Here is a 13383-nt window from a genome sequence, read left to right on the forward strand (position 1 = left end):
AAATTGTGTAAAATGAAAATGCCACTAAGATTCTAATCCACCGCTACACTACATTAGTTAGCTCCATACAACGTTCTTTCGTATTAAGCTAACAGCAGATCTGCTCTTCCGTATTGTTCCTCGCGTTTAATAATTTAAATACATGTAAATGTTTACTTACAAAAGTTACATCGAAATGACAAAGGGTTGAGGAGGGGTTAATGTAGCCGCTTGGACAGTTAAGCCGTATTTTTCGTGTCAAATAAAGAGGGTTCACGAGAGGTCCACCATTTTGAAAAAAAAAAGGAAACACATGTGCACTCTTTTTTTTTCTTTTTTAACCGGCCGTTCACCTCGGCTACGTCACTGGAACAAATTGATTGGCAAGGCCTGGGAGAAAGAGAGGGAGCATGGTGGAAAAGAAGGAAGGGTGTGGGGACTGAGGAACGATGGCAAAAAAAGAGGGGGCGAGAAAGGAAGGAAGGGAGGAAGGGATGAAACGAGGAAGAAAGAAAAGAGTGAAGGAAGGAATGAATGTGGGAGGGATGAAGCTAGGAATAACGGAAGGAAAGAATGAAGGAACAAATGAATGGAGGAGGAATGAAACTAGGAAGAAAGGCGAGAGTGAAGGAAGGAAGGAATGAATAGGGGAGGGATAAGGCTGGGAAGAAAGGAGGTAGCGAATGAAAGAAGATAGGAAGGAAGGAAGGAAGGAAGGAAGGAAGGAAGGAAGGAAGGAAGGAAGGAAGGAAGGAAGGAAAGGAAGGAAGGAAGGAAGGAAGGAAGGAAGGAAGGAAGGAGGGAAGGAAGGAGGGGGATGGTGGAAAAGAGTGAAGAGAGTGGGGGCTGAGGTACGATGGTAGAAAAGAAGGAAGGAAGGAAGGAAGGAAGGAAGGAAGGAAGGAAGGAAGGAAGGAAGGAAGGAAGGAAGGAAAAAAGGAAGGAAGGAAGCAAGCAAGGAAGGAAGGAGGAAAAGAAGGAGAGAGAAAGGGAGATTGGAATGAAAGGAAGGATGAAAGCAAACAAAGAAGAAAGTAAGGAGAGAAGGAAAGAAGGAGTGGTGGGAGAAAGGGAGGACGTAAGGGAAGGAGGGATGGAGAGACGGATGTAGGCATTGCACTCTATGTCTTCGCCATCCTTGAGTCTCCAAAAGAGAAGGGCATCTTTTCAGTCCACAACTTGAACTTCGTATCATGTAAAAGATGTTCAGATCCATTAATAGAAATATACCCCATAATGTACATAAGTGGCCAGCAGACCTCTTCAAACTCGGCTACCAGGGACGAGCCGATGCCAAATCTCCACTTATCGCGATTTTTTACATCGTTCTTGGAAATGACAAATTCGGGTTCGCTTCTTTCTATACCGCCGGGCGATTTGCCCTCAATAATCCACTTTTTAACATAATCGGCCATTGGAAGACCAGTAAAATTGTACATACGGTGTACTGCCGTTAACAAATCCCCAGGTACGTCTTCGTAACGAACCAGGATGTAGCGGTCTTTGAACCAGTTGGACCACTCTTCATTTACATAATTCAGATTTTCTTCAACTAGGGAGCATATGATTCGCGTGTTATTCTTTATGATTTCTTTTCCCTTGCTGGTTGTATTTTTTAAAGTAATCAGTTTTCTCTTTGGCCCATTTGGCAAAAAGAACCCTCTCCCAATTGCAGACGTTATCACAGCTCGGGGATCTCTAACAAGGTGAATTATCATGCATTCAAACTGCGTCGGTTCAGTAGTACATACCCGCTGAAGTTCACGCATTCCATTTTCTCTTGGAAGTCTTGTCTGCATGATTTTGATAACTGTAATCTTTCGGGATTTGCAAACTTCTGCTATTGATTCGTTGGAGATTATCGTGTTTTTGCTTTTCCATGCAAACGTAGTACCACTTACTGATTTTCTTAACCAATTGGGAAATATTAATTTGAGTGTGGTATTTCTTTTAAAGTCGCACTTGAATATGTCCTGAAGCAAGTTAGAAAAGTCGAGCCTGTATGCTACGTTCGCCTTCTCATCTAAGGATGGCCACTCGCCTAAATCTCGATCACCGTACGTTACCATCCTTAACTCATTAAGTGGTTCAAAAAGAAAAAACACGTCTGGATGAAAGTTAAACAGGTTCCCAGTAAAAGACGACCCAGATCTTATGTGGGTCAAAATAATCACATTTAACCTTGGCTTGTTGTTGCTGATATTCGCCTTTGTCGTGTTTGACTCTGCCGTGATTCTTGAGTTTGCCGTATGGATGGTCAACCTTAGTTTCATGTTCGTACCGATCCATGGCCGTGTGACAAGGAGAACTTGCAGGGTGACGATCAGCAAACCCAAAAATATGTGCCTGCATTTGGGTCTTCGCATAGTATCTGTAGACATACAAATGACAAACATTGCAAATCATAAAGGTGGGAACAAAGAGATGAAAGAGAGGACGAGAGAGAATATCGAAAACTCGGGGACAAAGCTGAAATTTTGGTTTTCATCATATTTTGTCTGGAGAAACTCTTCACTGAACTTTCTGTTCCAGGTTTAAAAGCCATTTCAATGAGAAGGTCAGCAACGAAAAATATCTGATCATTCGATTTGGCCCAAGTTCAGACGGATAAATTACAAAAGAGGGTCGTACTCACAGGCACCTCTGCATATCAATGCAAACTTCCATCAACCGGCTGTGAAAATATGTTAAAACATTTGGTCGCAATCCAGTTTTTGTTCCACAAGTGAGAGGTGAAAGTTGTGACATTTGACTAATGGTACACGGCCATATTTCCATCGAGCATGTCATCAACGAATGTTAGCAACAAATCAAGAAATGCGATATCTAACGCTATAATTTGAAATTCTTCACGGAACAAGATTGGACGTTTTGTACCAATTTGATTGTAATTAAAATGCTGGAAGAATTTCAGTAAACCTGTCATGTAACCGAGATAAGTCCATCACATTGAGACAAATTCACTGTCCACCATGTGTTTTTAGCCACTGCATGACCAGTTGGTTTATTGGCCGAAACTTTGTGCTCTCACATTTATTACCGTTATTAAAGCTTATGATTGCAATTTATCATATTTTAACGTGAAGGGCATTGTTTATAACCAGCGAATTCAGGAGTTTTGAATGCTCTATATTCTCCAGAACTAACAACTGCAAGTCTTGCAAAATTCGGCCCGATCTCGCCAGTGGGTTTCGAGCCCGAGGTGGGAAAAGTTGTAGTTTGTCCGTTCGTATTTCATATTATATACTTGGGGGTGACGTTAGATGAAATTCTGTCTTGGAAGGAATAGGTTGATGTAATATTCAGGAAGGCAAACAAGCGCCAGGGTTTACCTTTCCGAATTAGATCGTGTCTCACGCTTGAGGCATCCAAATGCGTGTACGACTGCCTTATCTTACCACTTCACAATTATGTAGACACTGCGTGGGATGAACCCTAAGTCTGCATGCAGGGATAACTTACACCGAGCACCTCGTATTGTCCTCCAATGTGACAGCCATAATCAGCTATTAAACTTTTAGGTTAGGAGAATTTAATTGATAATAAAGTCGGAAATGCACAATTGTGCGCAATAGTTACTTTGTTCCGAAATATTTTACTTGGAATAATAGTATACATTTGTATAGAAGGCGAAATGATACCCATCTCCAAAAAGACTGCGTCGAGGTATGTTGAACGGATAGACGTACTTTCAAAGCTACCCCCTTCGTTAAACGATTCTTTATTTCTTTTATGGCTAAAAATGAATCAGAGTTAAAGACAAAAGGAGCGGGGAAGTTATTCAAGTGTATCCGATAACGAAGTAATGTTTCCAGAAGAAATTATTTGATTTTATGGTACACAAGATGAGACGAAGGAAAAGGAACCGTCCTCGGCAAATTTTTTGAGCAAGTATTGCACACCTCTTCGGAAGAGGCTAGGCAGATCGAGCCTCAACGTGAACACAGGGTGCGAAAGGCCGGAAAGAACGGCAAATCAAGAGCGATAATATCTCGTTTTCTCCGATATCAGGATCACGAATTCATTTTCTCCAGGAATGTATGATGATTTGCGTTATGAGACTGTCTAAAGGAGCAAAGAACTATTAAAGACATGGGAAGAAGCAAGGAACGTCGGAAAGCTGGCTTTCTTTTTAACCAAGCTGACCCAGATAAATTGTATATAGCCGGGACATTTTACCAATTTTAACCACGGAATACGTATTCGTGATGTTGAGGTAAACGTGTCATTCTTTGCCAATGATCTGAGCTGCTTTCTCCGAGATATTACTTCCTACGATTTTTTTAAGAAAATCTTGAGGCTTTCTCAAACTGTTCGGGTCTTAAAATTAACTAGGAGAAAACAAAATTATTTTTCTTGGGTAATTGCGGCAAGCGTAAAATCTCTGTTAAAATTCTTGGCGTACATTTTGATTACAATAATGCAACAAGGAGAAAAGAAAACTTCATCTCAATTCATTAATAAGCTGAGCATGCGGAGCATGTGAGGATGGAGGGGTCTTACTCTCTCATCTCACTCTCGTTAGAATACAAATAGTGAAATCTTTTGCAATTTCCGAAATTTCATTGAACGCCGCTTTAATATTTTTGTCTGGCAAACTAATCAACGAGAAACAAAGAACTTTGGTGTAATTACTCAGGTGATTATACAGATTCCGTTGATATCATTGGCTGAGAATTTCGTCATATCTTGCTATTTATAATCACGTCCCGCGAGCTGAATATAGCGGGAGGTTTGTTTTTCAGTCAAAATGGCCGCTTATCGATTTGTTGATGTTTCTGAGGAAGACATAAAATACGATGAAAGAAAATGCAGTCCCGAAAGGTAGCAAAGATGCAACCAAATCTGGATTGACACTTTTCGAAAGAATGATATTAAAGTTTTGCTTATTCAAATAAAAAACCGTTTCAATTGTAATTGAAATATTGTCGATGCTGATAACAACATAAGCTTAAAAAAAACCAAGAAATTAAATTCGCGCAAAACTTTACTTCATCACAAAATGGTTTCACCAAGGAAACGAATTTAAGACAGAATTTGAAAGCATGGAAGTAAACGAGACGAATAAATGTCTCTCTAAGTTTTAGGTTTCAGCGAGGAGAAAAGACAGCAGGTTTAAGAAAACTACATGTATTGCGTTGTCGATTCGAGCGGCTCTCTACAACTTCTAAAGTCATCGTGTCAAAACGAATTTTCATTAGGACAAGCTTGGACTTGTTTAGTGAGGCCAATAAAGGACTTGATTCTAACACGCGTCATCCTCGAGTTTTGCACCAAACAGCCTTGTTCATCTCCATCTATTTTAGTAAACCGGTTGGAGAAACCCAACATTCATTCACTGAATAATTCAGTGCTTTGTCTCATTGAAACGAAAAAGAACTAAAGAATACTGACATTCAGTTTGAGGCATGAGCAGTTTATTGATTGATCATGTGATTTCGACTTTGCACATCTCTATTCATTGACGCGTGACAATTTGAAACAAACAAACAAACAAACAAAATTGACATTTTTCGGACAGTTCTTGTTTTTCTCTGATAATCGCCAGAGTAATTATACTAAAATTCGTCTCGGGGAATATTCACCAATATTTACTTCGCCTTCGCGAACGGCGAATGATTGTTAAGAATTCTTTTGTTTGGAAGAGAAAACCAAAAAAAGAAACGTATTAATATCGTATAAATGATGTTCATGAGGGTGGCTTGAAAATTCTTGACCTTGAAGCTACGAAATCTACACGGCGGGTGAGTTATGTGTCTCAAGAAATATGTTGAGGACTACGAAAGCCCCTGGAAGAAAGTTCTAGATTTTTATCTTGAGAGGGTAAATGGCAAACGTCTGTTGCGTTGTAATTTTGATACCCAAAGGCTGCCTATATCGTTGCCTGCTTAATACAAGGACTGTTTGGATGCTTGGTCCTCCTCAGTTTGTTGGTATTATTCACCAATTTATTTGGAATAACAAACATGTTTTAAGCGAGGGCAAAGCTTTTTTTCAGCCTTATTTTTACAGTGAGAGGATGGTCAAAATAAGTGCCCTCTCCAAGGATAGCACTTTCCTCAAAAGTGATAAGATTTTGGATTGCTTATTACCATCTTGTTTCTCTTTTGTTTTAATGGGTGTCATTAATACAATCCTAAGTAAACGACGTTTAATAATGAAGGACAAACCATACTATGAACCTCCACCACTAGCACGAACCCTTCAAATATCAATCGCAGGTAATCTTGTCGACCTTTCAGGTAAATCTTCAAAAATGGTTTACAACGAACTTTGATCTGAAAGGCAAACTCTGTCAACCGCTAAGGCATAATTTTAAGCAGGGACCCTGATCTTTCCATAGAATGAAAAAGACTGTACTTCTTGGCTACCAAACCGAGAGAATTCTAGTATAAATTATTAAATCGTATTATAAAAAAATATATTTATTCAAATTTGTTCTTTCTGTGTAACGGAAGTGTAAGTGTTCAAATGTAAATAGAGCTTTCGATTTTCTGGAACATTGCTACTTATAATTCTCTGTTCTACAAATTATCGAGGACATAACCTCAATAGCTTTTAGAAGTCACTTTGCATTGTACCTATAACTCATTTGCATAAGAGTTGAAACCATTTATAGCTACATGGCTCAACTGTGATCTATGGATTCTTTTAGTTTTTAGGAATATATTACTTATAATTAATTGGTAATTGTACCATTTTTTTAAGATTACACAGGGCCTCTCTATGGAAACCAACCTCGCTGCTGACTTACCCTAAGTTTTTCTTGATGTTTCAGATGAGTGGCACCACTCGCTATCACACAACGAGAAAACATAATCAAACTACTTTAACTACCATATTCCATTTTAAACTTGTTTTTTTCTTTTGAGAGGGATCCTTCTCCAGTCTAACGAAATTCTATAGAAAAATCCATCGCCTGTCGAGTGAATGCCACGTTAATTTCACCCAAAAATCCGATATCGCACACATTGCGAAATGAACCTTGTACTACTCAGTACTGTTTTAATGCGCCATTGGGTAAGTTCGTAAGTGAATCTTTCGTTTTTGATCGTAGTTGAAGTGAAAGGAATCAGTCCGGTCGAAAAAAACAGCATGCCACGGCTAAGTAATTATGCAGACTTGACATATGATATTGATGCTGACGCTCACAACACGCTAAGTGCAAGGATCTGTGCACACATTTAATCCGTATAACATAGGAGACAGGGCACCAACCGATAGCATTTAAGAAGAATACTTAGAATATTGTCTCTAGTGTCAACTTTTAAGGAAATAGTTCTGTTAGGTAATCCGGTTATAAAACACAAGTATGCCAAAGGTAAGTAATCAAGCGGACTTGACATATGACATTCATCGTTACGTTAGCAACATGCTAAACAATCAATGTTTATTATCAAAATAAATAAAAAATACCGTATATGAGAAGTAGCTTGCTTGCCCCGAAAATAGCTTCAAAGAGTCCAGGTGGAGCAAGGCGAACACAAGAAAATCACAAGTACAAACTAAGGGCCTGTTCACATGGAGGTGGGGGACCCCGGGAAGGTGAGGTACCCCATCTACCCGGGGTCAGAAAAAACAGGCCTTCACATGCAACCCCGGGGCGCTGGGGTGAGGTTTAAAAAAGCTATCGCGTGGTCGCTAAGTACATATATCAACAAAGATGGCGGATGGAAGACACTTTTCCTTTCGTTGTTCTACGGGCACGACTTCACCTTCATCCAAGACCAGTAGATCAGCTTGGTTATCAGACTCGACAAATGCACCTTCAACTCCTTCAATGGCATTGTTGTCTATGTTTTGAAGGTGATATCTGCGAAAAAGCTCGCCACGCTTGAACTGAATTCAGAGACAATTGCCCGGATGAACATCACCCCACCCCACCTCCAGCATTCACATGGAGAAAACTCAACCCAGCTAAGCGGGTTACCCGCCTCGGCTGACCGGGCAACCCGCCTCGGTGAGGTACCACACTTCACATGTGAACGCGATCAAGAAACCACACTTCACATGTGAACGCGATCAAGAAATAAAGAGAGATTGTATGGAGAGATTGGTAACCCCACCGAGGCGGGGTACCTCACCTTCCCGGGGTCCCCCACCTCCCTGTGAACAGGCCCTAACTACTAAGCCACTAAGTGCACAGATACGCACATATTTAATTCGAAAACCGTAGGAGACAGGACAATCGGCAACGGATACATTTAAGCAAAATACTTACTAGAAATACGTGACTCGCGAAGCTGGGGCTGGGTGGAAAGCCCTCTTTACTCGTATTGGAGCATCAAATGAGGAGATTAAAAGGTTTCTGAACAAAGCAACTATTTTGATGAGCATGGTCTTTTCGTAGTTCCACAGGCTAGTTTGCGGTTGAAAATCTATTTCTGGCGCGATGGAATGTACAACGGGCGTACAGCGCTGTCGTCTTAGATGAATTTATTTCCCCACGCAAAATTATTTTACCGCGGCCACAAAACGTGTAATTTCTTCAATGCAATCTTTCTCAAAAAAGATTCTGCAGAGATAGTTGTGTATCCAGTGAATTAATATTGATGAACATTGCAGTTAAAATTTTAATCCAGCAAGCAAACTTTCCCGACGAATGCAAATTTTGCTCCAGACAACGCCAGACAGTCTGACGTCATTCGTACTTTGTTTTTCACTGTTGCTAGGCAACATTGTATTTGTGGTGTGGCAAAATAAACTTACTTACTTAACAGTGCGGACATCTTCAACGAAATATATGCACATATATATAATTATTAAAAACTGGATCATTGTATGATGTAATTCCAGGGTTTTGATTGGCTGAACGGCCATGGTATATGAGCCATTAAACCATGCTTGAGAAGTAGCGACCATAAATTGTTTTCTGGTTGCTCTTGAAAAGGATATCAGCAAGGCCTACCAATATAACTTGATTATTTTTAATAAAACAATTATTCCACCCGCGCTTGTTGGATATGAGATGATTGTAGCCAATTCGGCGCTTCACGCCTCGTTTGCTATCTATCATCTCATATCCAACGCGCGCTCGTGGAATAATTGTTAAATATATTTTTCGCTCGAATTCCCGCGGCTTAGCTCCGCTCGGACCGGCTCGGCCCGACAAATTTATTTACCTCGCTTCGCGAGGAAAAATGTTGCCTCTCGTGTTCACTTTTAAGGAAATATTTCTGTTAGGTTAAGTAGTCCGGCCAAAAAGCACTTGTATACCAAGGGTAAGTAATTAAGCTGACTTGACACATGATATTGATGGTCCATTAGCAACATGCTAAACAATTAACGTTTATTTCAAAAAAATAAATGAATAAATAATATGAGTAGTGGCTTGCTTACCTCGCAAATAGCTACAGCTAGTCAAAGCGGAGCAAGACGAACATAAGGAAATGACAAGAACAAACTACTAAGACTATCCACGATAATGTTTCATCATCTTAATATGCCGGCACTATTTATCTACTTCACTGAATCAGATAATTGCTAATTAAAAACAACTCACTTCAAGGAGGGGGGGGGGGGGGGGGTGAATCATGCACATAGTTACTTCGCAAAACATAGGAGACAGCGAACCAACCCATAACATTTGAGCAAAACACTTTAATATCTACCGCGTCCACTACTAAAGCAGTTTTATCTATTCGCATAATTTGGCTGAAAATTTTAGGAAACGTAATTGTTTTTATTCCTCGACTTTAGTCGCTTTCTAATGACATATTTGCCCCTTCGTAAAAGAAAGGAATTAGTTTTCCATTCAGTTAAGAAATTTTCAGCTGACCTGTTGCCAAAGAAAACTGTTAATCTTCTTCACGACAAAATCCAAATTTCTGAAGCCATTTAAGCCTTGCGAACAGATATGAATCGAAATAAACCGCTGCGTGGCCCTGAGAAGGACACACTTGATTTCGTTTTGAAAAAATTTCATTTCATTGGGCATAGTTGATGAGACGCATGGTATACAAATGACTCCTGGTACGCGAAAATCTACTTAAGACAAGCGCTATTAATGTACCCTTCACGTTCACATTGCTGCAGTTACCTCTATGGCTTCGTAAGCGACGGTTGATCAATTAAATCCGAAGGTACGCGTCCGTTCCGCTGACTCCCAAAATTTTTATTTTCCCCTGTATGAACTCCTTTTTGCTATCGCTCATAATAAGTAAGCAATTTACAGTTCACTTTAGGACTTTAACATGCACTGCAAAGTTAATTCAGTCGGCTCTGATCCATTATTTTCCCAAAGCGTTTTAAATAATAAGACGTAAGATATATCATAGATATGCATCTAAAGTGTTTTATATTTTTATATGCCTGATACACAACATGATAGAAGACACACTGAGATGTTGGGTTAAGCCCGGGATTATACGTTCTAAACAATTTTGTCTTTTGATATGTAATAGACATTGGAAGTCTGATACACAGTGCCTGTACACTGAGAATAGATGGAGAATTTGAGTTGATTTATCAGAAAGTATACTTCACACAGACTTGACTTTAGGCATATAATACAGATGTTGAAAATGAGGAAATACATTCCGTGGGGATATACGCAATATATGTGTGTGAATAAGTCAGCAAAAGCAAAATGAAAACTAAACTTTTCTCATCCGACTCTGGTTAAACGAATTTGTCTGGTACATTTTGTGTGCACTTTGGACCCGCAGCCATGTTTCATTGTTTTACACGAGGCTTTTGTTTCCAAGACTTCAATTACAAACTTCCAGGGGTAACAAACGATTTGTTTGAGCACGTTCTAAAACCTTGTAGTGAAATCACTAGAGTTTTCTTTAGAGCAAAGTCACTTCAATATTTCGAAACATTGAAAGACTAATAACTTTTGTTCTTGGAGTGGAAATAGGTCGCTGAAAGGGCGAAGTAGGGTCGATCCAGCTCGACAAGTCTGTAAGCTTTGCGATTTTATCCAATTATCATATCTCGTCCAAACATCAGGCTTGAAACCTGTCTTACCAGCTGAAATGTTAGTATAATTTTGCGTTATTCCAGGCTAAAAATTCGTATAAAAGGTCTTATAGAAAAACGTGATCGATGCACGCTTCATTAAATTTCACTCAAGCCCTAATCAAACGTGGAACTTAACATGACACGAACTAAACTGAGCGAATTAAGTTCCTTTTTTAAGTTCCATGTTTGACTCAATTGAGTTCGCCCGACTCGATTTCGAATGACCAACACGTTCTATCCGTCTGATCGACTGTGGAGCAAACGTCGATCTTTTTTTTTTTTTTAATCGATTATGATGAATAAATCCCGCTGAAATCCTATTGACCGAAAGATTCGTTTTTGCTGCTCTGAATTTGCTTCGATGAATTATATACGCCGCTGACACAACGGTGGAGCTTTCTCCATTTGGGTCTAACCAAACTACGATATAGTTCGTCTGATGTAAAATTCGACGTTTGACTCGGGCCTAAGACCGTCTTAAGTAGCTTGCTAGAGCATTCTTAAAATGAGTATCTTTTGGAAGCGTGTTATAAAATAGCATGCCATAAGCAAAGCGTGTGGATCCGTGGTGATTTCAGGCTCTCAGCAACAGTTCAATTCTCGAGCATTCTTACCAGTTTACAGATGTACAATTATGGTTTGCTTCACCCTTATCATGGTTTTGACTAAACATAAAGCAAGGAACGTACCTTTTGCCTTGAACACTTAACGGAATGTCTAGTGTTGAATGATTTCAAAGCTTTGTTCCCTTGTTTTCTTGTAAAACCACGCCAAGATAAGTGACTTTCAGTTCAGTTTTGTAAGTTTCATCACACGAGAAATTAAACTAACTATCTTTCAGTTTACGCTGATAGCGAGTGGATCGTACAGCTCGGTAGGCAACAAGCAAATATTAACTTGCGGTGAGTATGTTTTCTTGCCAACAGAAAAATCTATTGTCAGCTGTTACAGAACTGATCATGAGGAGACAGAATTTTGTGGAAAATTTATGCGCCTATTAAACCAGGCCCTCAGGCAAGGGCCAGAGGAAAAGGAGCTGGAGGGAATTAAATTTACAGCTACTAACACAAGATTATTCTATGGATCAGGCGATTAATTCTTAGCCTGTGCAGTTCTAGCATGACATTACCTCCCTCCGTAAAGTGAACACCGATTGTGAATATTCAAAAGCTTAAATTTGTAAGATCCAAATCATCTTGATGTGAGTAATTTTATATTTAAGCACGGTCATAAATAATGAACATTTAGTTTATTTATCTTCTTTAAAACCTCGGTAGAGGATCAATTTTTATGCTGTATTTGTTTGATGATTCATTTGTCATGAGCGGTAATATTGGCATTGAGATCGTAAAAAGGGGTCTGAACAACAATTTGACCAAAAGGCATTTGTAATAAAAATAATTTCACATAACCTGTCGATGATTAGACACCATACTTGTCATCTGCTTTTTTGATGTATTATTCACAGCTTGACAAAGGCAAACTCGGAGAAAGGAAATCCGAGTGCTCAGGAATCGAATCTGTAAGACCTTCCGATTACTAGTTCGGATGCTCTACCACTGAGCTACAGTAGACTCGTTGGAGCTAAGGCCATTGAACTAAGATTTAAATGTCAATTTGTGGCACTGATGCACAATGGATTAAATGTGATGGTATATTTTAAGCCCGGTGAATGAATGAAAATGCTGTATTATTCAGCGCTCGACACAGGTTTAACCCCCCTCAGAAATAAACCCCTCTGTTTATAAGCCCATCTAAAACCTCATACGAAGTTAACACGTTCTAAAACCTTGCATCGTATTCTAAAATAGCCCAATTCTGGTGAAAATGTGGCTCTTTTATCGTATTTTTGCAAGATTTGGGTTACTTGGCTAGTCGTGTGTAAAACATTTTCATAAAAGGAGTAAATTTTACCGAATTGGAACGTAGGTTTGCAATTTTTCGCCAATAGAGGGTATTTTTTTGCCAAACCTTTGCTTTGTTTTGCAAGATGTTGCGAAAAATGTCTTTCTTAGAATATGCTGCCTTCCATCAACAAAAATAAAATTAAAAATGGCCATGGAAATTTTCAACATCAGTTTGTGATACAAAGGGAAAATAGCCATGGAAATTTCCATGCCAGTTTTTGATACAAAGGCAAAATGTCCATGGAAATTTCCTCGTCGGTTTTGATACGAATGCAAAATATCCTTGGAAATTTCCACGTCGGTTTTGATACAAAGGCGAAATGGCCATGTAAATTTCCACGTCGGTTTGATATAAAGGCAAAATATCCTTGGAAATTTTCACGTCGGTTTTGATACAAAGGCAAAATGGCCATGGAAATTTCCACGTCGGTTTTGATACAAAGGCAAAATGGCCATGGAAATTTCCACGTCAGTTTTGATGCAAAGGCAAAATGGCCATGGAAATTTCCACGTCGGTTTTGATGCAAAGGCA

The 13383-nt window shown here is 39.3% G+C and overlaps 1 protein-coding gene across 1 annotated transcript; it reads right to left on the reverse strand.

The window, feature by feature from the left end:
- Positions 1 to 863: 863 nt before the first annotated feature.
- LOC146448524 (carbohydrate sulfotransferase 5-like) lies at positions 864 to 11923 on the reverse strand. The gene is made up of 2 exons (XM_085102507.1): positions 11634 to 11923; positions 864 to 2350 (listed from the first exon to the last, which is right to left on the reverse strand). Exon 2 carries the CDS (start codon positions 2343 to 2345, stop codon positions 1101 to 1103), a length of 1245 nt encoding a protein of 414 aa, XP_084958633.1. The 5' UTR covers positions 2346 to 2350; positions 11634 to 11923; the 3' UTR covers positions 864 to 1100.
- Positions 11924 to 13383: the final 1460 nt, after the last annotated feature.

This window comes from Pavona decussata, unplaced genomic scaffold, assembly GCF_977016875.1.
Source record: "Pavona decussata unplaced genomic scaffold, jaPavDecu1.1 SCAFFOLD_912, whole genome shotgun sequence".
Classification (NCBI taxonomy): domain Eukaryota; kingdom Metazoa; phylum Cnidaria; class Anthozoa; order Scleractinia; family Agariciidae; genus Pavona; species Pavona decussata.

Coding starts and splice junctions, on each gene's coding strand:
- LOC146448524 (XM_085102507.1), bottom strand. CDS start 2,345: ATGCGAAGACCCAAATGCAGGCACATATTTTTGGGTTTGCTGATCGTC.